Consider the following 26,629-nt stretch of genomic DNA (forward strand, 5'->3'; position numbering starts at 1 on the left):
AGAGGGCAGATGCAGTCAAGATGTATTGCACTACAGGGAAGAAATGATTCCTTTAAGTCCTGAGCCTGTGCTTTGGAATTCTGGCTAGGGTAAAGCTTTATCTGCCCATGTAGATAAATCTGAGGAGGAACTGTTATCTCCAATTAACCAGCAAAATGCCTTAAGTGGACCAAGAGTTCCAGCTTTGAGTAAAAAAAGCCAAGTAAGAGTGCAAGGCCCTGAGTTCAAGGCTGGTATTGACAACAACAACAACAACAAAAAAAAGAAAGGCAGAGGGCTGTAGTATGTCTTAGCAGAACTCTTGCCTAGCATGCTCAAGTCCTTGGCTTCTGCCCCCAGCTTATGTGCTCCCACCCCTGTATACAAAAGCATGTCGATGCCAAAGAACTCTTGCTTTGCAAAGACGGAAAGGAATGATACATTTTTGTTTGTCCTGTTATCAGATGATGAATCAGAATTATCTGGCATAGAAAAGATCTTAGCAAGACAATTGCCAGCAGAGATTTGTCTGTCCCCAAAGCCAAGCAAGATGCCCTTGTGGAAGAAGAGGAGACTCACCAATGTTGAAGGGTGGAAGAGATGCAATTTGTGGAAGAAAAACGTAAAGGAGCCTCCAATGTGCACCATAATTGTCAGGTAGGTTGTCTAATTTTTGTCTTACAGAGACACATTCAGAAATAGAGAATCTCTCTCTCCTTCCTTCCCTCTCTCTCTCTCCCTTCCTCCCTCCCTCCCTCTCGCTCTGTTCCTCTCTCCTTCCTTCTTTTGGGCTCTTGCTTGGCTTTTTTTTGCTTAAGGATGGCATTCCATCATGAGTCACTTTTTCACTTCCAGCTTTTGCAGATTAATTGGAGTTGAGTCCTTTGGATGTATCTGCCCAGCTGGCTTCAAACAGTGATCCTTACACCTCAGCCTCCTGAGCAGCTAGGATGACAGGCATGAGCATGGCTAGGATGTCACTTTTTTTTTTTTAATAAAAGAAATCAAGTTTTAAGCAAGGCATTGGTGGCTCACTCTTGTCATCCTAGCTACTCAGGAGGCTGAGATCTGAGGATTGCATTTTAAAGCCAGCCTGGGTGGGAGTCTTTGAGACTCTAATTAAATCACAGAAAAAGCTGGAAGTGGCCCTGTGGCTCAAGTGGAAGAGTGCTAGCCTTCAGCAAAAAGGAATTCAAGTACAGTGCTCAGGACCAGGGTTCAAGCCTCAGAACTGGCAAAAAAAACTCTTCCAGACTTTATCACTAATTAACTAGTAAAAATCTGGACTGGGGGAATGGTTCAAGTGGTAAAGTGCAAATAGAGCAAGTGCAAGGACCTTAGTTCAAGCCCAAGTACTGGCAAAAAGGAAGGAAAGAAGGGAAGGAGGAAGAAAGGAGGAAAGAAGGAAGGAAAGATGGAAGAATAATCCAGTAGCTGGTGTCTCATGTCTGTAATCCCACCATTCAGGAGGATGAGATCTGAGGAGCACAGTGCAAAGCCAGCTGAGGTATATAAATCCAAAAGACTCTTATCTCTAACCAGCAAAAAGATGGAAATAGAGGTATACCTTAAGTGGCAGAGCACCAGCCTTGAGCCACAAAGCTAAGTCAGAGTGTGAGGACCTGAGTTCAATCAAAAGACTTCTGTGTCTTTTTCTTCTCCCATTTGTTACCTCTTCCTCCAACTGAGGTAAGACCCACAGGCCTTCAGAGCTGTATGAGCTCTAGGTGAAGCCAACTCATCCTTGTGGGATGATAAGGAGATGGCACTGAGGAGTTGCAGCTATCTCCCTTCAGGACAGCAAGCACTAGAGCCATGCCTGAACATGTCCAAGTCCTTGCCTGCTGACTCACCAATGCTGACATTGCATCAAAGTCCCTGAGCTCATATGTAGGCGGGAGTAAAACTCATTGGTAAACATTTGACATGCTGGTTACTTATTTATTCATTCATTTTAAAATGTGAAAAATATTTTAATATTTTTATTTTAAAATAAATTTAATGTTATTATAGAGGCGATGTACAGAGGGATTACAATTACACGAGTCAGGTAATGAGTATATGTCCTTTCACTCAGTGTCCTCTGTTCCCTCATTCTCTTTTAGTCCTTCCTTCCCATCTCCACCCGACTTGGATAGTTCACTTTCATCAGTGTCTAGTGAGCTCCACTGCTGTACTTTTTCTACCCTTTATCCCTCAAGTTCTGTGCCTTCCCTCCACCCTCCCAAAGATATACATGTGCATATACACCCTATATAAGGTAAAGAAGACAGAATCATCAAAAAGTAAAAAAAAAAACAACAAACTTTTGTTTCCATATCTTGGAGTTCATTACAGTATTTATATTATTTTATATAAATATGAATAGGCAAAAAATTTAGGCATTGTACCTTTGTGTTTCTCTCCTAAGAATATCTATCCTCTTCTAGTATCACTGTGTGTGAGTATCTAGAATCCTGGTGCATTTTAGATCTAACTTTGCATATCAGAGAGAATATGAGCCATTTGTTACTCTGAGCTTGGCTTATCTCACTTAACATGATGTGTTCTAGTTCCATCCATTTCCTGCAAATGACATTATTGTATTCTTTCTGCTATGTAAAATTCAATTGTGTATAGGTACCACATTTTTTTGGATCTACTAATCTATTGTAGGGCATCTGGGCTGTTACCTTATTTTGGTGATTGTGAATAGTGTGGCAATGAATATGGATATGCAGGTGTCCTTATCATATCCTGTTCATGTGTTCAGGGTAGATTCCTAAGAATGGTGTGGCTGGGTCATAGGGAAGGTCTATGTTTCTCTCTCTTCCCCTCTCCTCCTTCCTCCCCCCTCTCTTTTCTCTCTTTGCCAGTTCTGGGGCTTGAACTCAGGGCCTGGGCACTATCCCTGAGCTGCTTTTGGTCAAGGCTAGCACTCTACCACTTGAGCAACAGCACCACTTCTGACTTTTTCTGTTTATGTGGTACTGAGGAATTGAACCCAAAGCTTCATGCATGCTTAAGCAAACACTCTACCACGAAGCCACATTCCCAGCCCCTGTGTTTAATTTTTTGAGGAACCTCCAGACTGCTGTCCAGAGTGGTTGTACTAGTTTACAACAGTGCAGGGTTCCTTTATCCCCACATCCCCGCCAACATTTGTTGTTCGAATTCACAATGCTGGCCAATCTTACTGGGATGAGATGAAATCTCAGAGTTGTTTTGATTTGTATTTCTTTATGGCTGTGTTTTTCTTTGTCGTTATTACCTCTTCTTGGGAGAAGTCTCTCCTTAGCTCCCTTGCCCATTTAGTGATTGGTTTATTAGGCTTGGGAGGGGTTAGTTTCTTGAGCTTCTTGTACATATTGGACATTAGGCCTTTGATGTATTGCTGGTAAAGATCTTTTCCCAATTAGTTGGCTGTATTTTTAGTTTAGTAACTATGTTCTTGGCTGTGCAGAAACTTTTTATTTTAATATAGTCCCACTTGTCAAATTTCTCTCCTATCTATTGTGCCTCTGGGACTCTATTCAAGAAGTTTCTACCTATACCTGTACGTTCTAATGTTTATCCTACTCTCTCTTGCAGTAGTTTAAAAGTTTCAGGTCTGATGTTGAGGTCTTTAATTCACGTTGAACTGATATTAGTGCATGGTGACAAACAGCAATCCACTTTTAGTTCTTTGCATATGGCTGCTCAGTTTTTCCACCAATTGTTGAAGAAGCTATCTTACCCGCCCCCATTGTATGTCTTTAGCTCCCTTATCAAATAGCAGATAACCGAAAGTTATGGTTTTATTTCTGCGTCTTCTAAAATCTATTCCATTAATCTTTGATTCTATTTTTTGTGCCACTATCAAGCTGTTTTTGTTATTATGGCTCTGTAATAGAGTTTGAGGTCTGGTATTGTGATACCACCCACAATATTATTATTATTATTTTTGCCTAGAATTGCTTTGGCTGTTCTAGGTCTTTTGTTGTTCCATATGTAATTCATACACTAAAAAATATGTCTGGCTATGTAAACAGGCTGGGTTATGTAACTCCTGGTTTCAAATAACCCTCCTAACTCAGTCTCTGAAGTAACTGGGATGATAGATGAACTCTCCTGCACTCAGCTTACATGAAAGTTAACTTTATACACCAAATTGGCTGGGTACCTGATTTGTTCGCACACTGGATGCTGCTGTAAAGGAATGTTTTAGACGAGATTTTCATATTAATCAGTAGTGTTTAGGTGAAGAAGATGGTCTTCTATAATTTGGTGGGTCACATTCCATCTCTGGAAGGCCTCAACAGAAAAAGACTGAGGCTCCTGAAAGAATAAGGGATTTATCCTCCAGTCTGCCTTTGGACCAATCCTGCTGAGATTTCTAGTCTGCTTACTGGTATTACAAACATCCAACTCATCTGTGCCAATAATTGCAAGAGCCAGTTCCTTAAATTTTTCTTGCCATGTGTTGGAGCATTGTTTACATTTGTGGTCCTACGTTGCGTGGTCCTACGTTGCTTAACCACAGGTATGCATTTTGCAAAACAAGCAGGTCACAGGTAACCTCATCATTGTGACTCTGAACATCAGTTACTTTCAATGTATCTTTTTTTTTTTTTTGTCAGTCATGGGGCTTGAACTCTGGGCCTGGGAGCTGTACTCTTCAGCTCAAGACAAGCACTCTACCGCTTGAGCAATAGCACCACTTCCAGTTTTCTAGTGGTTTATTGGAGATAAGAGTCTCATAGACTTTCCTGCCTGGGCTGGCTTTGAACTGCAATCCTCAGCTTTCAGCCTCCTGAGTAATTAGGATTACAAGCGTGAGCCGCTGGCACCTGGCTCAATATATCTTTGGATACAATCAAGAGAGGCAGTAACAAGAGTCGCTGTAGCCACCACAGCGCCACCTGCACACCATGTGCATTGAAGCACCATTCATAATTAGCCAAACAAGGAAATTAACCTAGATGCCCACAACAGATGAATAGATATTATGTACATTGGAATTCTTTTTTTTTTTGGGTCCGGTTGTGGGGCCTGAACTCTGGGCCTGGGCTCTGTCCCTCAGCTCTTCAGCTCAAGGCTAGCACTCTACAACTTGAGCCACAGTGCCACTTCCGGCTTTTTTTTTCTTTTTGCTTATGTGGTGCTGAGGAATCGAACCCAGGGCCTCAGGCATGCAAGGCAAGCGCTCTACCACTGAGCCACCTTCCCAGTCCTGTACATTGGAATTCTATTCAGTCATAAAAAACAAAATCAGGGTGTTCACAGGACAGTGGACAGAACTAAAGATCACGTGAAATAAAATAAGCCAGACTCAGAATGATATGAATCACATGTTTTCTCTCATATCATGGAATGTAGAGGTAGATCTTTGGTGAATGGTTGCCAAGACTTCCCCTTCCTGCCAAATCAAATGGAAGGGAAATTGCACATCCCCGTAACTGTAAGAACCATTTCATATTCCTACTAGACATCTGAGTATCTTCTGTCATGAAATGACTGCTTAATTTATGCATTGTTACTGAATTATAAGAATCCTTTATACATTCTCAATGGAAATTCTTTGCTATGGAAGTGGTAGACTGTGGTTTGCCTTGCATTATTTCATGGTATTTTTTTTAAAGTACTAGTGATTAAACCCAAGAGGCAAATGTATTTGAATTATATATTTGAATTATGGCCCCATCCCCAGAGTCTTACAACCTTTGTGTCCCAACAGCCTACAACTAGTTTGGTTGCAATTGAGTTGAATGTGTAGATCAATAGAATAGAATGCTCATAGCAATTGAGTCTTCCAATCTGTATCTGTCCATATGTTTAGTTCTTTCATTTCTTTAAAACAGTATCTTATAGTTTTCGGTATAGAAAAAGTCTTGGACATGTTTTATTGACTTCCTTACTAAAATTTTGTATCTTAAACCACTACTGTAAATGAAAATTAAAAAAAAAAAAACCCTAAGATCCATATTTGGTTTCTAACTGTTTACTTCTTCCATTTCCTCCTTTGCCAGATGGTTGAAAAAGAACATGCAACCTATTGAGGATCTGAGGTCCGTGGTCCGAAAGCTGTCGATGTTTGGCCCAATTCGGACCGTCACTCCTTGTGGACGACAAAGCGCTATCTTGGTGTATGAAAATTTAACTTCAGCTTGCAGAGCAGTGTCTGCCTTCTACAGCAGAATCCCAGGCACAATGTTCAACTGTTCCTGGCAGCAACAATTCATGACAAAAGATCTAAAACTAGGTGCTGTCCTTAGCTTTTTCACTCAAAGCTGATGCTCTGCCACATAGGCCGCATCTCCACTTCCAGCTTTTTGCTGGTTAACTGGGGTGAAGAATCTGATAGACTTTTCTGTATGGACTGGCTTCAAAGTTCAATCCTTAGATCTCAGCTTCCCAGATAGCTAGAATTATTGATGTGAGCCACCATGGCCCACCTAGATGTAAGACTATTATCAAAACACAAACACAAACACATGCACACACACACACAAACAAACAAATGTGAAACAAAAGACCTTCCTTTACTGAAGGTTTTATTTTTCATCAGAGGTGTAAGGGTAACAGTTTAATGGTAACATTTTTACTATCATAATAGTTATGTTAGCAATGGAAAAAGGCACAAGGAAGTTGATTTAGATCAAGTATTAGAAATCAGAACTCCCAGCATACCTAATGGTCATCAGAGTTTTGCTTTCCTGGATAGGAAATTCACAATCGCATTCATGCACTCATCAGACAGCCATCTTCCCTGGAGGATAGTGCATTCTTCAGCATTAATTGCATGTAGCTTTTCTTTTTCATTAGATCTGATTAACTCTTTGGAAATCTTCATGGCCTGATAAAACAAAACCCACAATATTGTTAAAGTGGAATTATTTTTGATGGATTTTAGTCATTCAAATGTCCATGAACTAATCCTGATAAGTCTTAAGCACTTGTGTAAGCCCAACTTTAAATATACATACAAATCACTTCAATAGATATCAGGCAGGTCTATCCACTTCTAAAAATGCCCAAAAGATCAAGACTAAAACTTCAAGTTCCAAGAGTACATATGAAAAACAAGAATAAAAGAGCAAGCAATCCCTCTAACAATCACATAGAAAAACAAATGAGCTACGCAGTAAGGCTACTAATGAATAGTCAATATCTCTGGATTTTCTCTCAAGGAGGGGTTTTCTCTCCTTGGAACTAGGACTTGAACTCAGGGTCTGAAGCTTTCACTCAAAAGCTAGCTGAGCCATGCCTCCTGCCCTTCCCCTGTAATCTAAAAGTTCTTAGTAAATTCTTTTTTTTTTTTTTTTGCCACATTGACATTTTTTTTTTTAATTGTGAAAATACCATACAGAGGGGTTACAATTACATGGGCAAGGTAATGAGTACATTTCTTATCAAGCATTGTTGCTTAGTAAATTCTGTCTATCCTCTTCAAGTTATTCCCATAAAGAACCACTCCTCTGTCCTGTGTTATAGAAATGTCTATTTGATAAGTTTTATTTTAAAAAAGCAATGCTTCTAATATTTTTATATTATTTTCAATCCCAAATTGACATGTGTTTGAAGCCAAATACGTCTTGTCATTTTAAACAATGCATTTTTTTAAGGCAAACACATTTTCCCCTTAGGGAATTAGTTTCATGGTTCCTATGTGGGGGAGGAGGAGAGGGAGGGATAGAATACTAACATTTGGGGGGAGTTTTGCATATGCTTTAAGTCTGGCCCAAACTTCTTTCTGGAAAGTGCTTTCAGGAAAAACTTCAGTTACAAGGCCTTGGGCACATGCCTCTCTTGCTGTTAACTTCTTCCCAAAAATAAGCATCTCAGTTGCCTGAAATGGAAAGAAAGGTTAAGACGCTAGCTTAATCAAACAACAAGTCTTCAGTTCATATGAGAGCTGAATGTTGTCAGGAGACACAGATCTGTGAGCGGGCTATGGGGTTGTGTGTGTTTCACAGTAAGGGAGAAGCTAATGACCTCACAGTTTACAAAACAGGCTACTTTCATTGCAGGCTTCTATCTTTAAAAGGAGATCCAGGAGGATCTATGTTGCAGAATGGCAATCTCCAGACAAAAATGACCTGAAACCACAGAACCTATGGTTTTCTGTTTGCCCTATGAAGTGATTACAAAAGAAAACATTTAAACAAGGGAGAAATATCATGATACATGTCAACTTTTAGAGCAACAAAATTCTACTGCTTGCTGTTTTTCCCAGAAAATTTTCTTGACCTGCACAGACATTTAAATTTATTTTATAATATTCATTTATTTATGTGCCTGTAATGGGGCTTGAACTCATGGACTGGGGACTGTCCCTTATCCTTTTGCTCAGGGCTGGCTCTCTACCACTTGAGGGACAATTCCACTCTTGGCCTTCTGGTGCTTAATTGCAAGTAAGAGTCTCACACAAACTTTTCTGCCTGAGCTGAGATTCTCAGATCTCAGCCTCCTGAGTAGCTAGATTACAGGGATGAGCCACAGGCATCTGGCTGAGTTTTATTTGGCTGAAGGAAAATGAGGCTGTCTTATATTGCATTTCTAATCTGAAGCCACTAAATGGAAGTTCTTTCTACATTTGCAATGTCTCTTCCAGAACAATAAACTCTTTTGCAAATGTTCTAAGTCTTATGAGTTCGTTCTGCTCTACTTATAACAACTCAGGGTATATGATAGCATAATGAGAGTTTAAAAACTGAACAAGAGGTATGGGATTCTAGCTATCTGGGAAGCTGAAATTTGAAGATCTGGTTCACAGCCAGTCTAAGCAGATAAATCCAAAAGACCCTTATCTCCAATTAACCAGCCAGAAGTGGAGGTGCAGCTCACGTAGTAGAGCCCTGCCTCTGAGAGAAAAAGCCAAACCTAGAGTGTGAGGTTCTGAGTTCAAGCCCCAGTACCAGCACATGCACATGTACACACACACATGTACACACACACACACACACACACACACACACACACACATTCATTCATACATCATGTATCTTTTCCTCTCCCTTGCTTTGAGATGCTAAAGAATATTTGCTAAGCATTTTCTTGGGCTCCACCTTTGGAATCATGCCACAGGATCTGGCCAACACAGAGATGGACCTGAGAAACCAGTGTCTAATATACTGGCAAACTGGGCTGACAGAAAGGCTGAGGCATGCTAGTAAGCTCTGCCCACATAGTCATGTGACTGCAAGATGTCAGGTGGTCTCATTCTCAGTGGATGTTACTTATCCACAAGGCCCAGCACTGTCTCAGCCACTTGGCAGAGAGAGAAGAGGGTCCCCCACACTAGACCCTACACAGAGATCCTTCTCAGAGCCTGATTTCTCCATATGTAAAATCCCTCAAGTTGCAGCAAGTGATTTAACTTCTATAGCTTGCTTATCTTAGGAAGGGAAGGGAGGGGGAAGACAGGATTATTTTATGAAGAGAAATTACACATTACATCTTATTTTTAAGCTTCTCAAAGTTACCTTGGCTGGGCCCATTATCTTCGGGAAAGTGTAAGAGGAGCATCCCTCTGCCGTCTGGCCAAGGTGGCTAAATGGAGTATGAAAGGTTGCCTGTTAGGGATAGGAGAGAACTGAAAATCAATTTTCATGGGATTTTAAAAATCATGATTTATTAGCCGGGCGCTGGTGGCTCACGCCTGTAATCCTAGCTACTCAGGAGGCTGAGATCTGAGGATCACGGTTCAAAGCCAGCCCGGGCAGGAGATACTGTGAGACTCCTATCTCCAATAAACCACCAGAAAACCAGAAGTGGCGCTGTAGCTCAAGTGGTAGATCGCTTGCCTTGAGCTGAAGAGCTGAGGGACAGCGCCCAGGCCCAGAGTTCAAGTCCCACAACCGACAAAAAAAAAAAAAAAAAAAAAAAATCATGATTTATTTATAATTTCACAATTTTGGTTTTCTTTTCCTTCCTTCCCTCAGTTTTTTTTCTCTTTCTTTTTTCTTCCCCTCCTTTGTTTACCTTTCTCCTTTTTCTTTCCCTTTCTCTCTTCTTTTTGTGCCAAGATTGGGGCTTGAATTGAGGACCTTGCATTATCACCTGCCTTTCTTGCTCATGTGTGGCACTCTATGAATTGAGCCATGCCTCTACTTCTGGCCCCTTGCTGATTAAGTAAAAAATCTGGACTGTCTGCTTAGGCTGGCTCTGAACTGCAACCCTCAGATCTTGGCTCCCTGAGCATCTCACAGTGTAGTCTGGAAACACATTCCAGCCTGGAAATATATTCCAGGATGGACTCTCAATTCACAATCCAGCCTCAGCCTCTTGAGTGCTGGGATTACAGGCCATATACCACCACACCCAGTTGTGTGTGTGTGTGTGTGTGTGTGTGTGTGTGTGTGTGTGTGTGTGTGTGTGCGCACGTGCACAAATGTGCCAGTCTGGAGTCTTGAACTCAGGGCCTAGGTGCTGTCCCTAGGTGCTGTCCTTTGAGCTTTTTTGCTCAAGGCTACTAGCATTCTACCACTTGGCCACAGTTCTACTTCCAGCTTTTTGTGGTTAATTGGAGATAAGAGTCACAGACTTTCCTTCTAGGCTGGCTTCAGATCTCTATTCTCAGACCTTAGCCTCCTGAGATTATAGGCATGAACCACTGGTATATGGCAAGATATACTTCTTTAAAAGTGTGTTGTAAATAGATTTTTTTGTTGTTGTTGGTTGTGGGGCTTGAATTCAGGGCTTGGGCACTATCCCTCAGCTCTTCAGCTCAAGGCTAGTGCTCTACCATTTGAGCCACAGCGCCACTTCCAGTTTTCTAGTGCTTTATCAGAGATAAGAGTCTCATGGACTTTCCTGCCCAGGCTGGCTTTTAACAGTGATCCTCAGATCTCAGCCTCCTGATTAGCTAGGATTACAGGTGTGAGCCACTGGCACCCAGCGTAAATAGATTTTTATAAACATTGAGTTAATAGAGTTATACCATTTCTGGTACAGGGAAGACCTCCATTGCCCCCAGAGTATACCTTCCTTGTAGCTAATCCATTCTTCCTATCATCCCCATGCAATCAAGGGACCAATTTGCATTTGGTCCCTACAGTTTTGGCTTTTCTATAATTTTACATAAATAGAATCCTTAATTCTGAAACCTTACTTTGGGCTCTGTCACTTGGCAAAAGGCTTTTGAGTGTTATGCTGTTGCATACTAATAGTTTGTTCCTTTTCATTGCTGTATAATAATCCTTGTAAGGATGTATCATAATTTGTTTCTCCATTTTCCATTTAATGCCACCACTGTTAAGTCCAGTGATTTGGTTATTATGATTAAAATGATTTAAAAGTATAATCTTTTTTATGCAACACGAACAATTCCTGTTTTGTCAAAGAAGTTGAAAATCAAGGTTTTTTTCTGATTAATTCTAATAAAAAGGTGGTTGTGTACAGGATTCTGGGTGACTTAAGTTTTCAGTTCTCATGGATATAAACCTGGCAGCAGAATTGCTGGTTGTGAGAAAAGTGTAACTCAAATTATAGGATTCTCTCCCAAAGTGGTATATCATTGTAACAATCTAGCACTGTAGAGTTCCATTTGCTCTGAACTCTTTGGAACAAACTAAACTTGGTTACTATATCTTTCTTCTTTTCCTTCTTTCTTTCTTTCTTTCTTTCTTTCCTTTCTTTCTTTCTTTCTTTCTTTCTTATTTTCTTTCTTTTTCTTTCTCTCTCCTTCCTTCCTTCCTTCCTTCCTTCCTTCCTTCCTTCCTTCCTTCCTTCCTTCCTTCCTTCCTTCCTTCCATCCCCTCTCTCTCTCTCTCTCTCTCTCTCTCTCTCTCTGGTCCATCTGACATCTAACTCAGGTCCTGGGCACTGTCCCTAAGCAATTTTGCTCAAGACTAACACTCTACCACTTTGAGCCACAGCCCCATTTCTGTTTTCCCAATAGTTAATTGGAGCTAGGGGGTCTCACAGGGATTTTTCTGCTCAGGCTGGCTTTGAATCTCGATCCTCAGATCTCATCCTCCTGAATAGCTATGATTACAAGCATGAGCTACTGGCTACCAGCTACTATGTCTTTTTAGTTGCACATTTGTTTATTTTTTGGTGGTTCTAGGGATTGAATTTAAGGCCTCCTTCTTGTAAGGCAGGCCCTCTACCACTTGACCAGGGCCGCTTAGACCCTTCCTTCTATATCTTTTTAACTTTAATCATATGAGTAGGGGTGTAGAGCTGTCTGGTAGTTTTATTTTACACTTTATACTTATAGAACACCTTTTCATTAGCCATGTATACTACTTCTTTGGTGAAGAACTGTTGAAAAATACTTGCCACTATTTTTAAGTTAGATTCTTTGTTATTTCATTTTTGAGTTGTAAGAGTTCTTTATACATTTAGGTTGCAAGTCTTTTTGCTCTCATTTGTTATGGAAATTATTTTTCTGTAGCTTATCATGCCATTCTTTTAAAAGATCTCTATCCTTATAGTTAAAGAGCCACTATCCTTCAGCTTCTGTGGGCAGTCCTCATTTTTAGATTATATTGATGATCTACAACATTACATACATACTTTAGCAAGATTAGCCTTTGTTGTGAGTTGAAAAATTGTATCCTCTATTTTGAATTTGTCTTGACTTTGCTCTAGAGATCTTTTTTTTTTTTTTTGGTTCCGGTTGTGGGGCCTGAACTCTGGGCCTGGGCGCTGTCCCTCAGCTCTTCGGCTCAAAGCTAGCGCTCTACCACTTGAGCCACAGCGCCACTTCCGGCTTTTTTCTTTTTGCTTATGTGGTGCTGAGGAATCGAACCCAGGGCCTCAGGCATGCAAGGCAAGCACTCTACCACTGAGCCACCTTCCCAGCCCCCTCTAGAGATCTTTTGATTGGCTTTATATACCAGAATCATTTCAAATATCAGTTATCTATTTTTGGTTTGTGTGTTTCTTTTTTCCTTTTTCCTTTTTTGTTGTTGCCTACTGGATCCTGAACCCAGGGCCTGGCCCTTTAGCTTTTCCACTCAAGCTGGCACTCTACTATTCCAGTCACAGCTCTGCTTTTGGGTGGCTACTTGAAAGTCAGAATCTTACAGACTTTTCTGCCTGAGCTAGCTTCAAATCATAATCCTCAGATCTTAGCCTCCTGAGTAGCATTATAGCCATGAGCCACCAGTGCTTGTCTATTGTGCTCTTAATTTATTTATACAACATAAGAGGATATATAGATCTCATTTCACATAATCAGCATAGTGTTATCTTTAATGCACATTTGTTAGAGATATAAAGTCATAATGTATGCATTATATGAATAAAAATGCAAAATGAAATGTTCTCATTAGAATTATTTTTCTTCTGTTTCTCCAAAAGAAATCTTACTTAAACCAGTAACCTGAGAAGACACAACCAAAGGAATACAACCAGAAAACTGATAGAAAAACAAAGGAAAACATAACCACATCTAAGGAACCATAAACAGGTACACAGAGCTTCATTACAATGCTTATTTTCAGAAATCAAAACACGGATGTATGAATGGTTTAGAGTCTGGCATTATTATTGTTTGGAGAATTACCTTGGGAGAATTTTCTTTCCTCTAGGTGCCAGTTTACTCATCTGTAGAATTGTGAGTCCCTGCCTCATAGTGTGCATTATGTAAATATGTAGGGGGAAGGGAACTATGGGTAGGGGTATAATGTGGGTTAGTTAATGGAGTACCAAGTACATGGAAGTACTGAAAAAGTATTTTATAATTTTGTTTTTTGTGCAACTATTGGGCTTGAACTTAAGGCCTGAGCACCATCCCTGAGCTTTTTTGCACAAGGCTAGCTACTCTACCACCTGAGCCACCGGTCTACTGCATTTTGGTGGTTAATTGGAGATGAGTCTCACAGACATTCCTGTGCAGTCTGGCTTCAAACCATAATCCTTAGATCTCAGCCTCCTGAGTAGCTAGGAATACAATAGTGAGCCACTGATGCTGGCTTATTTTATAAATTTGAAAGCCACAGAAAAGGTGCCATTTGCTGGCCAAGGGGTAAATAGACATTGTTAACCACTGCTTGTAATAAAGAATGAACAGCATTTACTAATTAGTATTTTGTCTCTATGGCTTAAATACAAGTCCATCATTTAATATATGGTATTTGCTCATGATGTCAATGAGAGCTCCTGGGACTCTCTTCAGTGGTAGAAAGCAACTGTTTTTCATAGTAGATAAGAACTCTACCTCCACACAAACAAAAATCACTTAAAAGAATCTTCCAGTCTTAGAGGTGTGATTAGTTCTATAATAAATGTTCTACAGCCAAAGTTCATCCCATGTTTGTTTAAAGTGACAAAAATGAGAAACAGCCTAGGGTTCCAGAAGTCAGGAACCACTTAAACCAGACTTATATAAACCAAATACCAGTACTGGTTACCTCTGAATGGTAAAATAATGAGTGACTTTATACAAGGTATACATTTTACTTTAACATATATCACATGGCATTATGAGATACATATATAATAAAATGAATGCTTTAGTGGAAAAAAATTAGCTTATCCACCATCTCACATAGTTAAAATCCTCTACAAGGCAGTTATAAATATACTAATTCAGCAAAAAACCTGCCTGTAATCAACTGCTATTAACTCCAGTTGCTCTTGGAACGTTCCCTCTTATTTATGTGTTCCTGTGTGTCCTTTGACCTTCATCTGCACCATAGGTTGACTGATTGGTTGATTGCAGGTACTTGCACTTTCATTTTTTTCTGCTCACAGATGGCACTCTACCATGTGTGCTAGGCCTCCAGTTCTGGCTTTTTGCTAGTTAACTGGAAATGAGTCTCAAGGATTTATTTGCCTTAGCTAGCTCTGAACCACAATCCTCAAATTTCAGCTTCTTGAACAGCTGTTTGAATAGAGATGTTTAGCTTAAATTTTCTTTTGTGCTTTTCCATATTTTTCAAAACATTATTTTCTGCTATAACAAACACACACTGTAGTAAGAACAAAATTCAAGTGTTTAAATGGTAAGCTCAAGGCTGAGCTGCACTCTGGATAAGAAATTACTTATAAGCTTTAGTTTTCTTATCTGCAAAGGAGCAGAATTAGAGTGGTAGACTGATAATAGTTTGATGCTCATGGGCTCATGCCCAGTGTTCCAGGACTTACTTAGATAAAGAGGCCCAAATTATCTATCTGAGTATAACCTGCAAAGATGTTACTTCTTGCTTTCTTATTAGGGGAAGCATTCAAGTTTCTCCCGTGTATTTGAGTAACATGAAAATTGAGTTAGTATTGTATATTTGATTAGAATACTGAACCATCGTAGTTGGGACAAAATTTATAGCAAATTAGTATTTAGAAAACTCAAGTAAATGATGGAGGAAAAAACATAATCCTTCAAGTTAGTTGAATTCTTTGGGGAAAAAAATCTTGATATAGCATATTCTATCATAAGCTATATGAAACATACTTAGTACTAGCAGCAATCCAAGAGAATCCCAAGGATCTCATTTCACTACTGCCTGGCCTCCCAGGTTTCTGGGAGCTGACTTACCCGATCCGATGCATATACAGCATCAAACAGCCCAAGAAGGGTGACGGGGATTCCCACAGCTGGACCATTCACCACTGCAATCAGAGGCTTAGGAAAATCTATAAAACAGTCTACAAATTCCCTATAGCAATGAAAATAGAAAAGCATTTAATGGGGCTGGGAAGGTGGCTCAGTGGTAGAGTGCTTGCCTCCCATACATGAGGCCCTGGGTTTGATTCCTCAGCATCACATAAACAGAAAGAGCCAGAAGTAGCACTGTGGCTCAAGTGGTAGAGTGCTAGCCTTGAGCTGAAGAGATGAGGGACAGTGCCCAGACCCAGAGTTCAAGCCCCATGACCACAAAATAAAGAAACAAAAAAAGAAAAGAAAAGAAAGGAAAAGCATTAACATTCTAAAACAACATTCCCAAAGTACAGGCAAGACAGTCTGAAATGAAGACACTAACCAACACTGCCTTCCTGTCTGGCCGCATCTACTCTTCCTACCCCAGATCTGTCCAGGATAACCCTACTCAAGCCACCTGGTGGTAGCAGCAAATCCTACAGGCTGAGCCTGGCTGTATGCTAGCTACGGTATAAGAAACTGAGGTGGGCGCCTAAAAGAATGCAGCAATACTGTAGCCCAGTGGGACTCAGAGATGGTGGAATCAACCAGACAGGAAGAATGATGCCTTCATACTGCTTTCTGTGGCTCTTTGTATGACTTCAAGTCTCCTACAGCCAGCATTCATGGAATTCTGTTCATTCACCTGACCAGATGACAACCTGCTAAAGTTCTCTGCCTCAAGATGAGAGACCCTTCCTTACAACTCTAGTTTATCTTTTGCCTTTAGTCAATTTGACACACAGTGGCAAATGTCAAATAGATAAAATGAATGCCTGTATACTCATGGACAGGATGGAGACATGCCCGTCCAAAGTCTCAATGAGTCGAAGCAATGCAGAGAAGGAGGCATTTTACTTTTGCTCAACTGAATACAGCTTTGATGCATAAGAATGAGCCCTCAGGGATCAGGCAAATGTCACTCTTACCTCAGTAAAATGGCACCACTTTTGGCTACTTCCTCTATTCCTCCTGGAGGAATCTTGGTGAAGTTAGTTAAATCATTTCCACTGCTGTAATAGTCACCATTTCCTAGAAACAATAAAAATACCAGATCTAGCATACATTCAATGTAAGCATTCAGTCTAGCGTCTCTTTTTAGAGTATTGCTGCTTTTCTTTCACTTTCAAATAAACTTGCTCTGTCTGCTTTAAAAAAAGAGAGTGCAAGAAAGACATTTAAGTAGGAGGTCTGAGAAAATGTCTTACCTGTTATAACAGTGATGGTTGAGTTATCCTTGCTTGCAGCTTCAAGTGCAAGTATAATCTCTCGATACATCTGTGTGAATGGGAAGACAGACAATAAAAGAAACTGAAATTGATTCATTGTACCAGTCTGCAAACCTGCTCCCAGAACAACCCAAACATGTATACTGGTTGCATTTATATGTGTGTGTGTGTGTGTGTGTGTGTGTGTGTGTGTGTGGTGGGCCTGTATTTTTGTGAGCACATGCCTGTAGTACTTGGGCTTGAAATCAGCATTTATGTGTGTGTGTGTGTGTGTGTGTGTGTGTGTGTGTTTGTGTGTGTGTGTGTGGTGGGCCTGTATTTTGTGAGCACATGCCTGTAGTACTTGGGCTTGAAATCAGGGCTCTGTGCTTTTGCTCAGCATTTTTGTTCATGATTGGAACTCTACCATTGGAGCCACATCTCCAGTCCAGCATTTAGCTGGTTAATTGGAGATAAAGAGTTTCAAGACTTTCCTCCCCAGGCTGGTTTCAAACCTTAATCCTCAGATCTCTGCTTCCTGGACAGCTAATATTACATGTGTAAGCTATGACTGCCCAGCTTTATTGTTATACATTTTTTTTCCTGTCAGTCCTGGGGCTTGAACTCAGGGCCTGGGTGCTGTCCCTGAGCTTCTTTGTGCTTAAGGCTAGTACTCCTATCACTTGAGTCACAGCACCACTTCCATATTGGTTGTATTTAAATACCTAAAAAGGTAGTTGATTACTCTCTAAATCATTTTCATTCCTCTGCGATTCCTCAGTACATGCTGTGTCTCCATGCTAAGGTAGAGGTAGAGGGGCTGTTCACAAAGTGAATTAAAAAGACAGCTTCGTTGAGCTTCTGGAATTAGCATATTTTTAACTGAAAGAATACTGTGCTCAAGTGTGTGTGTGTGTGTGTGTGTGTGTGTGTGTGTGTGTGTGTGTGTGTGTGTGTGTGTGTGTGTGTGTGTGTGTGTGTGTGTGTGTGTGTGTGTGTGTGTGTGTGTGTGTGTGTGTGTGTGTGTGTGTTTAAAACTTAAGCAAAAGGAAGGTCATCTGAGGTACTGATGTTTGTCTAGAGCAGGTGAGATGGTAGCTGGCCAGAGGAAACATTCTTGAAGCTGCATCTCAGTTGTCACTTCAAGAAACAGCACGTGTCAAAGGCAGTCTAGGACATGTTAACAAATGCCAAAAGGCTGGTATTTTTGAGCTGCTAGAATGAGATTCTTGGGCAGAAGTCTCTTAAGTTTTAAATTAGTAACATTTCTGAAAATTTTGTGTTGCTGTACTTCAGAAACTATTCCACTGTGAGAAAGAATGATGAAGAGGACAGATATTCATGGATCTAAAGACATAGAAATATTAAGGGAGGGATTTTACATAATGCAAAATTAAAGGAAGAAGGAGAAAGTAGTTTCTATACTGTGAGAATACTGATGACCTAGCATGGTAAAGTGACTCACCGTAGCCAGGATTAGGAGAGGCATAAGTTGGGTAAATTACTTCTTAACATGTCTGTCTATTTATTATTAACTGAAAGCAACAAGCTCCTTGTGGAAATTAGAGCAACCCTTGTGCAGACAGTACAGAAACTTATTAGACACTTGTAATGAGGAGCTATCACTGCCATGGTTACAGAGACATGAGGAAGGTAAACAGAAATCAAACTCTCAGAATTCAGTGCTTTATCAACTAAATGGTACATATCCAATTTCATGCAATTCTTACTTATACATATATCAAGTTAATACCCAGGACCTCTGATGCAACTTAGAAATCTAATGAAAACCCAGAAATGGAGGGATGAGGGGTTAATAAATGTAGCAATGGTTCTTACTGGACACCATGCTAAAAATGAACTATATAATGTGAGTGGAGATGGGAAGGAAAAACAGAGAGAGCAAGGGAAGTGGTAACACTGTCCAAAAAGAAATGTACTCATTACCTGACTTATGTAACTGTAACCCCTCTGAAATATACAAAAAAAAACCCAAAACAAAACATGCCTACAATCCTAGCTACTTTGGAAGCTGAGATTTGAGGATGATAGTTGTTCAAAGGCTGCCTGGGCAGGAAGGGCTGTGAGACTCTTATCTCCAATTAACCACCAGAAAACCAGAAGTGGAGATGTGGCTCAGAGTGGTAGAGCCCCTTGAGCAAAAGAACTCTGGGACAGTGCCCAGACCCTGAGTTCAAGCCCTACAACTGACAAAAACAAAACAAAAAAATCAACAAAAAATCCATAATGATTAAAGACCTCTCAAATTTTACTCCCAGTTCATCTCCAAGCATCTGATGATTTCCCTGTAATTTATTTCAAAGGGAAGGGGCTAAAATAGTTTATCTTGTTATCATTCTAGGTCAAAGGCATGATGTGAAACCCTTGGAAACTGCTTTTTCAAAGCAAAGCTGGGCTATGCTCTATTTTTATATTATTTTTTTAAATTTTTCTTTTTTTATTATAAAGATGGGTTATAGTTATTATAAAGAGAAGTTACAATCTGTGAGACTCTTCAATTAGCCAGCAAAAAGCCAAAAGTAAAGGTGTGGCTCAAGTGGTAGAGAGTCAGCTGTGATAGAAAAAGCCAAGTTCAACCCCCAGTACCAACACACACACACACATACACACACACACTCTCTCTCTCTACTAGAATACATTTGTACAGGAGGGGATATCATTGTGAAGTTTTCCCGCCTATGTGCAATCAGTCTCATCCCTTCTATTGCTCTCCCTTCCCTCTTTCCTAAAACAGCAGGTTTCACTGAAATATTTTCATACATGTAAACCATTTACTTCGGTCATGTTTGGATTGGGCTATTAGAGGCGAAGTCTCTCCCCTCTCCCTCTGCTTATATTAAATGAAGGTCCATGAGAGCAGAAAAGACAAATTTAGGTGACTTGAAGACACTCAGGGAAACATTATAATGAAGCCTAACTTTAGACGGCTTTTCTGTGCATTCTATGATAGCTACATGTATTTCACTTATACTGATTTAAATGATTTGTGCTTCCATTCACAGGAAAGTCACTTCTGGATATGTAGACGCTACTTCAAACAAATGCTAAGCAAAGATTTCACAGTTCTGAATGCATTCTTATCTTGTACAAATCAATCCAGAAAACCACACAAAAAATATAACTAATGTAGAAATGACAATATTTTGAGTGAAATAAGTAGAAGAAAAGAGGAACAGGAAATGCTTCTAGGAAGTGTCATTACCTGAGTGGTGATGGCATTTTTCTGGGCAGGACGGTTAAACATGATCTTCGTGATGCCATCTTCAGAGGTCACAACCACATCTTCAGATCCAGGAGTCTTCTGGTCAGCCCCAGGCTCTACGTGGCTAGAGGATTCAGATGGAGAACTCAAACTGGACACTAAATCCACATAATTCTGCCTGGCAGTTTCCTGAAGAGTAGATGACAAAGAACTCAGCTATAGTCAAGGAGTAGGCATTCTGAGGACCATACTATGCAAATAAATAGAACTTAATGGTAGACAAAAGAGCATAAGACCTTGATCATTAAAACACATTAAGGCTTCAATGGTGGCTCATGCCTATAATCTCAGCAATGGGGAGAAGGAGACAGGAAGATTAGAGTTTGAGCCCAGTTTCTGCTACATTGAAATACTTGTGGGCAGGATAGGAGGGGAAACCGGAGGAAGGAAAAGGAAGGGGTGACATTGTCCCAAAAGAAATGTACTCATTACCTTGACTTATGAAACAGTAACCCCTCCATACAACATCTTAATATTAACAATCCAATTATATTTAAAAAAAGATTTCAAAGACTCATTGAAACACCAAGCTTTTAGAAATCCAGCAAATAAATGCAGAGTAAAGAAGTTAATTTACGCTGGGAAGTTGGCTCAGTGGTAGCGCTTGCCTTGCATGCCTGAGGCCCTGGGTTCGATTCCTTAGCACCACATAAGCAAAATGAAAAAAGCCGGAAGTGGTGCTGTGGCTCAAGTGGTAGAGCGCTAGCCTTGAGCTGAAGAGCTGAGGGATAGAACCCAGGCCTAGAGTTCAGGCCCCACAACCGGACCCCCCCACACACAAAAAAAAAATCCCAGAAGAAGTTAATTTACCTTGGGCAGGCTGCCGAGGGCATTCCAAGCATCCCATTTGGCCTTGTTAACAAAATCAAATACACCAGGTTTGGGTATACTACAAGGTCCTTCAGTAGCCTGCAAAAAGGGTAAATGTGATTAGTGGTCAAATGTTTATGCAAACTGAAACCTTACATATTTAACACTCATAAAGTTCAATGCTAGCAAGAATACCTCTCTCAAATCTTTTCATAGAGTATGCAAAATGATCTTGAGTTTTTCCTTTCCTATACTTCATAGTATTGGTGAGAACACCCAAATAAGAGAAAAAAAGTAGAGAGGCAAAAGGTGCTATTAGCTACCCATTCTTACTGCTTATAAATGGAAATAATGCAAGAGAAAAACTTTGAGAAATTACTTTCTAAAAAAGTCTAATAGATCAGCCAGTGCCTGTAGCTCACACCTGTAATCTGAGCTATTCAGAATGCTGAGATCTGAGAACTGTGGTTCAAAACCAGGCTAGGCAGACACATCTGTGAGTCTCTTATCTCCAATTAACCAGCAAAAGGCAATAAGTAGAGCTGTGGCCCAAGTGATAAGAGTATCAGCCTCAACTGAAAAAGTTAAGAGAGTGCAAGACCTTTAGTTTAAGCCCCAGTACCATCATGTACATTCACACCAACCACAAAAATATCTGGTAATTAATTTTGTTGATAACCTCATTTTTCACAAATGATCAAAATAGCCACTAATTTTCTAAAGAAATTAGTTAACATTTGAAAACTCATAGGACTCTACAATATCCTGCTCCCAAATTGTACTGGGATTGAATCTAGGGCTTCAAACAATAGACAAGTGCTTTACCACTGAGCTACATTCCCAGACAATCTTCACATACTCTGAAAGCCTGTGGACAGATATATATATATATATATATGCCACCAATTCAGTGAACACACCACTGTAGCTAGTCACTAGTAGAGAGAAGGTGTGAGCTGTTAGAACCACAGGCCCTCAGGAAACTTGACTGAAAAGTATCCCAATTGAAAATGAAAAGCAACTAAATTTTATTTGTTTGAGCTTGGGTGCAATGGGTGTCCTGAGCTGACTAAAATGTCCTATTCAGCTATATTTTAGAGATGTCAATTTAAAACTCTTTCTAAAATTTCTATAACTTTGTAATACAGTTAGCTAAAAGAGGAAAGAGGCTTTGAAAAACAAAGGTAGGAAAAATGGCCTTGACTTAAATATGCCTTGAAACTGAAAGTCAAGACTTAGCTGTCTGCAAAGGGGGAGGGAACATACTCCATAGGATAGAGTTTGCCTTATCTTCTGCCTATTTTCACTTCTGAGACCAATTGTAAGTAGAGGAAAGGGCAGTACTCAACACTACCCTCAGCTTCAATAACTTGCTAGAAACTCTCACAGAATCCACTGTAAGCTGTTTCATTCATGAGTATGATTCAAAGGGGGGAGTTTATTTTTTAACTCCATTGGTAAAGACTCATAGCTTTAACATAGCTGGCTAGTTACAAACAACACAGATGATAGTTACAAATAAAATCAAGAAGCAAGTAATTTCAGGAAATAGCGGTACAGAATGGTGATTGGTTACAAGATAGAGACATTACCATTTGACAGATTACTTTTTCTTACAATGTAAGTTCTCAATCACACAAATGAAATGATCAAATTTGGCCATTTTGAACTTCCTTCCTTCCTTCCTTCCTTCCTTCCTTCCTTCTTTCCTTCATTTTGTGCTCTTTATTTCCTGTTTTCTGTGTCCTTCCCTCCCTCCCTCCCTCCCTTGCTTCCTTCCTTCCCTCCTCCCTTCCATCTGGGTACTGGGCTTGAACTCAAGGCCTCTAACTCTTTCTTAGCTTTTTCACTCAAGGTTGGTGCTCTACCACTTGGGCACCTCCATTTGTGACTTTTTGCTGGTTAACTGAAGATAAACATCTCATAGACTATTTTGTCCAGGTTGGCTTTGAGTCACATTCCTTATATTCTCAGCCTCCTGAGTAGCTAGTATTGTATTTGTGAGTCACCAGAATGCAGCATTCATGTGTTTATTTTAATGAATGTCAAACATGCCAATATCATACTATTTCACTCCTACATACTCAGGTATTCATCTCAAAAACAAAAACAAAAACCCACCCCGGCACACTTAAGTAGTTGTTTTGTGCCATAATAGTATTTCAAGACATAACAAAGTACAACAAACAAAAGAAAACAGAGCTCACATGTACACACACTTCAGAGGAAAACCAAAACTTAAATATTAAAGCTCAATTTTAGTGGCCACACAATGTGTCTATTTGAGAAATCATCAGTTCAAAATGTCTCTAAAGATTTCAGACCATAGGCAATTACCTGCTTATACAGGGCATAGAGTTTTAGCTTCACTTCATTTCCTGGATCCTTCTTCAAGAGCTTCACCTGATTCATTGCATTTTCGAAGTCCTCCTGACTTGCTCCCATGGTTCTGCTCAGATGTAGCTGAACAACCTGCAGAAGACTACAAAGAATGGACTACATTCTATTTCTTCCTTTACTTTTCTACAGCCTGATTTCTTTTTTATTGAGGAGGAGCAGTTGGGGGGGGGGCGGTCCCTTAACTTTTCACTCAAGGCTGGAATTCTACCAGTTTAAGCAACAGCTCCACTTCTGGCTTTTTGATGGTTAATTAGAGATGTCTCATTGACTTCTGCTTCATCTGTTTTTGAACTTCAGCCCTCAGATCTCAGCCTTCTGAGTAGCTAGGATTATAGGCATGAGCTACCAGCCCTCAGTCACAGCCTGATTTCTAATTGTTCTCAACCTTTACATACCAAAATTCAATGTTTATCTATAAACATGTTCTCTATACTAGTCCTAGCACGGTAGCAGCAAATGGGCCCTAGATAACAGAGGCTCACTGTAGTAATGTTTGACTCATAGAAAAGAAGGCTCCATCCAAGAAATATTGGTAAGCAATTCAAAATGGCCAAGTACAATTTTTCCATAAGTTGAAAATCAAGGGCATGAAAAGTAGAACTAGGGAAGGGGACAAGAGGAGTAAAATGTACAGAATTTAATCTTGAATCCCAATGTCCTGAAATAGCCTTTGCTGAAGGAACAAAATTTATTATCTGGCCAATTCTTGTTGTGCAGTTGTCAAAACACATGTCCCAACACGCGCGTGTTGGGACACACACCCACACACACACAGACACACACACACACACTGAAGGATGGAAGGAGGGGAGACTGGTAAAGATGCAAGAAATGGCTCAAGGGACAGATGACGAGTTATTGCTGATTGCACACACATCTTTCTCAACTGTTAGGGAGGGAATCTACCGGGCTGGAAAATAGTGGAGAGGGCACAGGTAGGCCTACCTTCACCTCAGGCAATATGTTTAAATAGCCAGACAGGAGCCCAAGAAAAATACGAAGCAATGCCAGGTGATAAGCAATGTTTTAAGCTAGAGACGGTGGCCCAGTTCAGGGAACAGCACTGAGACCACAGGCAAAAAAAAAAAAAAAAAAAAAAAAGGAATGGCAATGACAATATCAATAGCATTAAGGGTAATTAAAGTTAAAATAACAGTTACAAAAAAAGCCCAAGCATAACAGAGTTATTGCCTTTCCTACACTGATGTAATGTATATGGTATCATGAACTCTACACTTCAATCTTGAAAAATTAGTATGTAACAAAAAAACCCACATGTACTTTTTCTGAAAAAGAAAACAATCAAGCATTTTACTTGAATTTGGTACAGGGAAAACTCCAAGTGGAAAAGGAAGGAAGGTGGGTGCTGGTAGCTTGTGTTTGTTAATACTAGCAGCTACTCAGGAGGTTAAGAACAGGATAGAGGTTCCAACCAGCCCAAGAAGCAAACATGCTTAAGGGACAGGCCTAAGACCTGAGTTCAAGCCCCAGTCCGTGGAAGCACTTGCACGCACGGCGTTCACAAGAAGGCCTAAAACCTGCAACTCCCATAAAATGTGGTACAAACTTTATGTTTCACAATGGAGTGTGTTTCCTCCCCACAGGTGTGTGGGTGGGGGTGGTTTTTGTTTTAAGTAAGTAGGTCGCTCGGAGTTCCACCACGGTTAGGCGGGGGTTCCCACGCACAGAGTCGCTTCGGGGCTGCTGGGCTGGTCCTTTGCCTCAGCACTGCAAGACACAGACTCGACAAGGAAACAGGTGTAAGTCCACGCACGCCAGCGGCCACCCACCGACTGGTTTCCTGCAGCGCTCAGCAAAGCAGCAGCACATCCTTGATGGTCCCCGCGGCGTTGGCAAAGCGGCCTCCGCACCACGTGGGGCCCGCAGGCAGGGCAGCGGGCGGCGGGGGGCGGACGGCGCGGGGCGGGCGGCGCGGGGCGGGCGGCGCGGGGCGGGCGGCGGGGCGACGCGGCCCCGCAGCAGCACCACCGCTTCCCTCACATCTCCCCCAAGCCCCAAGCCCATTTGCGGGCACTCCCAACCTCTCGTTGGGAAACGAAGGAAATCCTGCTACCGAGAACAGACAGAGCGGGCCCAAGGGCGACAGGCCTCCTCGCCAGCAGGGCTGCGGCGTCGGCAGTGACCTTGGCGTGGGCGGCCAGGGCCCCGCACTCACCTCGAACGCAGAGGACGCCCCAGTCTCCCAGTCACAAACGCCATCGCAAGTCCCGGCCGCGCAGGAGCAGCGGCTCGGGGGCGGGGCCTGAGCTTAGGGGTGGGATCGAGTCCGGTGTGAGTAGGGTCAGTCGAGAGCCATGGTGTGGGTGGGGAGACGGGCGGGGCTTGAGATTGACAGAGGCGGGGATTGGGGCTCAGCCTGGACTCGCAGTGGGCGGGGCCGGGATGCGAGTCCTAGGTGGGCGGAGCCAGAGGCAGGGCTGAGCTTGGTGTGGGAGGGGCCAAAGTGAGGGCGGGGGGGTGGGGCGGGGCTGGAACTGGGAGTGGGCGTGTCGAACCGCGGGTACCCAAAGTAGGCGGGAATCGTAGCGAGGCCGACCACTGCGCGTCCGAGCTGCTGGGGTATAGGGAAGCCCACGTCCCGGGGCTAGGCGGAAGCCCAGGCTGGGAGCTCTGGTGGCGGTTTTTCGTCCTGCGGCGCACCGCGGTGCCCAGCGGTGGAGGAGAGCCGAGATGTTGGAGGAAACACCCCACTGTTTGGAAGTGCGGCTGCGGCTGCCCCGCGCGGTCCGGCGGAGCGGGGAGGGAGCGTTTCACCCTGTAGTATAGCAGCGAGCTAAGCTTCGAGACCCGAGCTCGAGAAGCTCGAGGCGGGGGCGCGTGGTGAACAATGATCACCGACCGGAGGGATGCCTGAGGATCCGGAACAGCCTTGATTGTGTGTGTGCCTGTCCACGGGGCTGCCCTTAAGCTTTGCTCCACAGTTCCACTTCGAGCTTTTTGGTGATTAATTGGTGATAAATATCTCGGACTTTCTAACCCAGGCTGGCTTCGAACTGCGATCATCAGATATCAGACTCCGGAATAGCTAGGATTACAGGCTTGTGCCACTAGGGCCCAGCTTTCTCTGGAATGTTTCCATTCAACATGTTAATGTCACTAACCATCTATGGGTAGTTTTGAGTCTCACTGAATCATTTAAAAAGTATGGGCTTTGAGCTGGGCACCAGTGGTTCATGCCTGTAATCCTAGCTACTCAGAAGGCTGAAATCTGAGGATCATGGTTTGAAGCCAGCCTGTGTAGGAAGTCCAAGAGACTCTTATCTCCAATTAACGACAAAAAGCTGGAAGTGGAGTTGTGGTTCAAGCGGTAAAGTGCTAGCTTTTAGCAAAAAGCTCAGGGACAGTGCCCAGGCCTGGAGTTCAAACCTCATTAACAGCATC

At 41.6% G+C, this 26,629-nt stretch overlaps 2 protein-coding genes across 4 annotated transcripts in view; one reads left to right on the plus strand and one right to left on the minus strand.

Moving 5' to 3' along the window:
* Nucleotides 1-20,242, plus strand: part of LOC138828483 (testis expressed protein 56-like) — a 32,660-nt gene extending 12,418 nt beyond the window's left edge. Inside the window, exons 2-5 of one of the 2 annotated variants that reach the window (XM_070024671.1) lie at nucleotides 444-636; nucleotides 5,967-6,199; nucleotides 13,249-13,357; nucleotides 19,758-20,242. In XM_070024671.1, coding sequence (XP_069880772.1) covers nucleotides 444-636; nucleotides 5,967-6,199; nucleotides 13,249-13,274 — 452 coding nt within the window. In that variant the 3' untranslated portion in view covers nucleotides 13,275-13,357; nucleotides 19,758-20,242. The remainder of the gene's footprint in view (nucleotides 1-443; nucleotides 637-5,966; nucleotides 6,200-13,248; nucleotides 13,358-19,757) is intronic. The other variant, XM_070024672.1, reaches the window with a different exon arrangement.
* Eci2 (enoyl-CoA delta isomerase 2) lies at nucleotides 6,476-25,524 on the minus strand. 2 transcript variants are annotated; one of them, XM_070024669.1, is made up of 10 exons: nucleotides 25,404-25,524; nucleotides 23,165-23,309; nucleotides 20,828-20,926; nucleotides 19,958-20,146; nucleotides 16,735-16,804; nucleotides 16,456-16,558; nucleotides 15,425-15,545; nucleotides 9,423-9,512; nucleotides 7,643-7,786; nucleotides 6,476-6,793 (listed from the first exon to the last, which is right to left on the minus strand). In XM_070024669.1, exons 1-10 carry the CDS (start codon nucleotides 25,445-25,447, stop codon nucleotides 6,638-6,640), a joined length of 1,161 nt encoding a protein of 386 aa, XP_069880770.1. In that variant the 5' UTR covers nucleotides 25,448-25,524; the 3' UTR covers nucleotides 6,476-6,637. The 2 variants fall into 2 exon arrangements, with proteins under 2 accessions (XP_069880770.1, XP_069880771.1); XM_070024670.1 differs by having other exon boundaries at nucleotides 23,165-23,299; nucleotides 25,404-25,484.
* Between the last annotated feature and the right edge of the window lie 1,105 nt (nucleotides 25,525-26,629).

Source organism: Dipodomys merriami, unplaced genomic scaffold (assembly GCF_024711535.1).
Source record: "Dipodomys merriami isolate MVZ:Mamm:240054 unplaced genomic scaffold, mDipMer1.0.p SCAF_16, whole genome shotgun sequence".
Taxonomy (NCBI): domain Eukaryota; kingdom Metazoa; phylum Chordata; class Mammalia; order Rodentia; family Heteromyidae; genus Dipodomys; species Dipodomys merriami.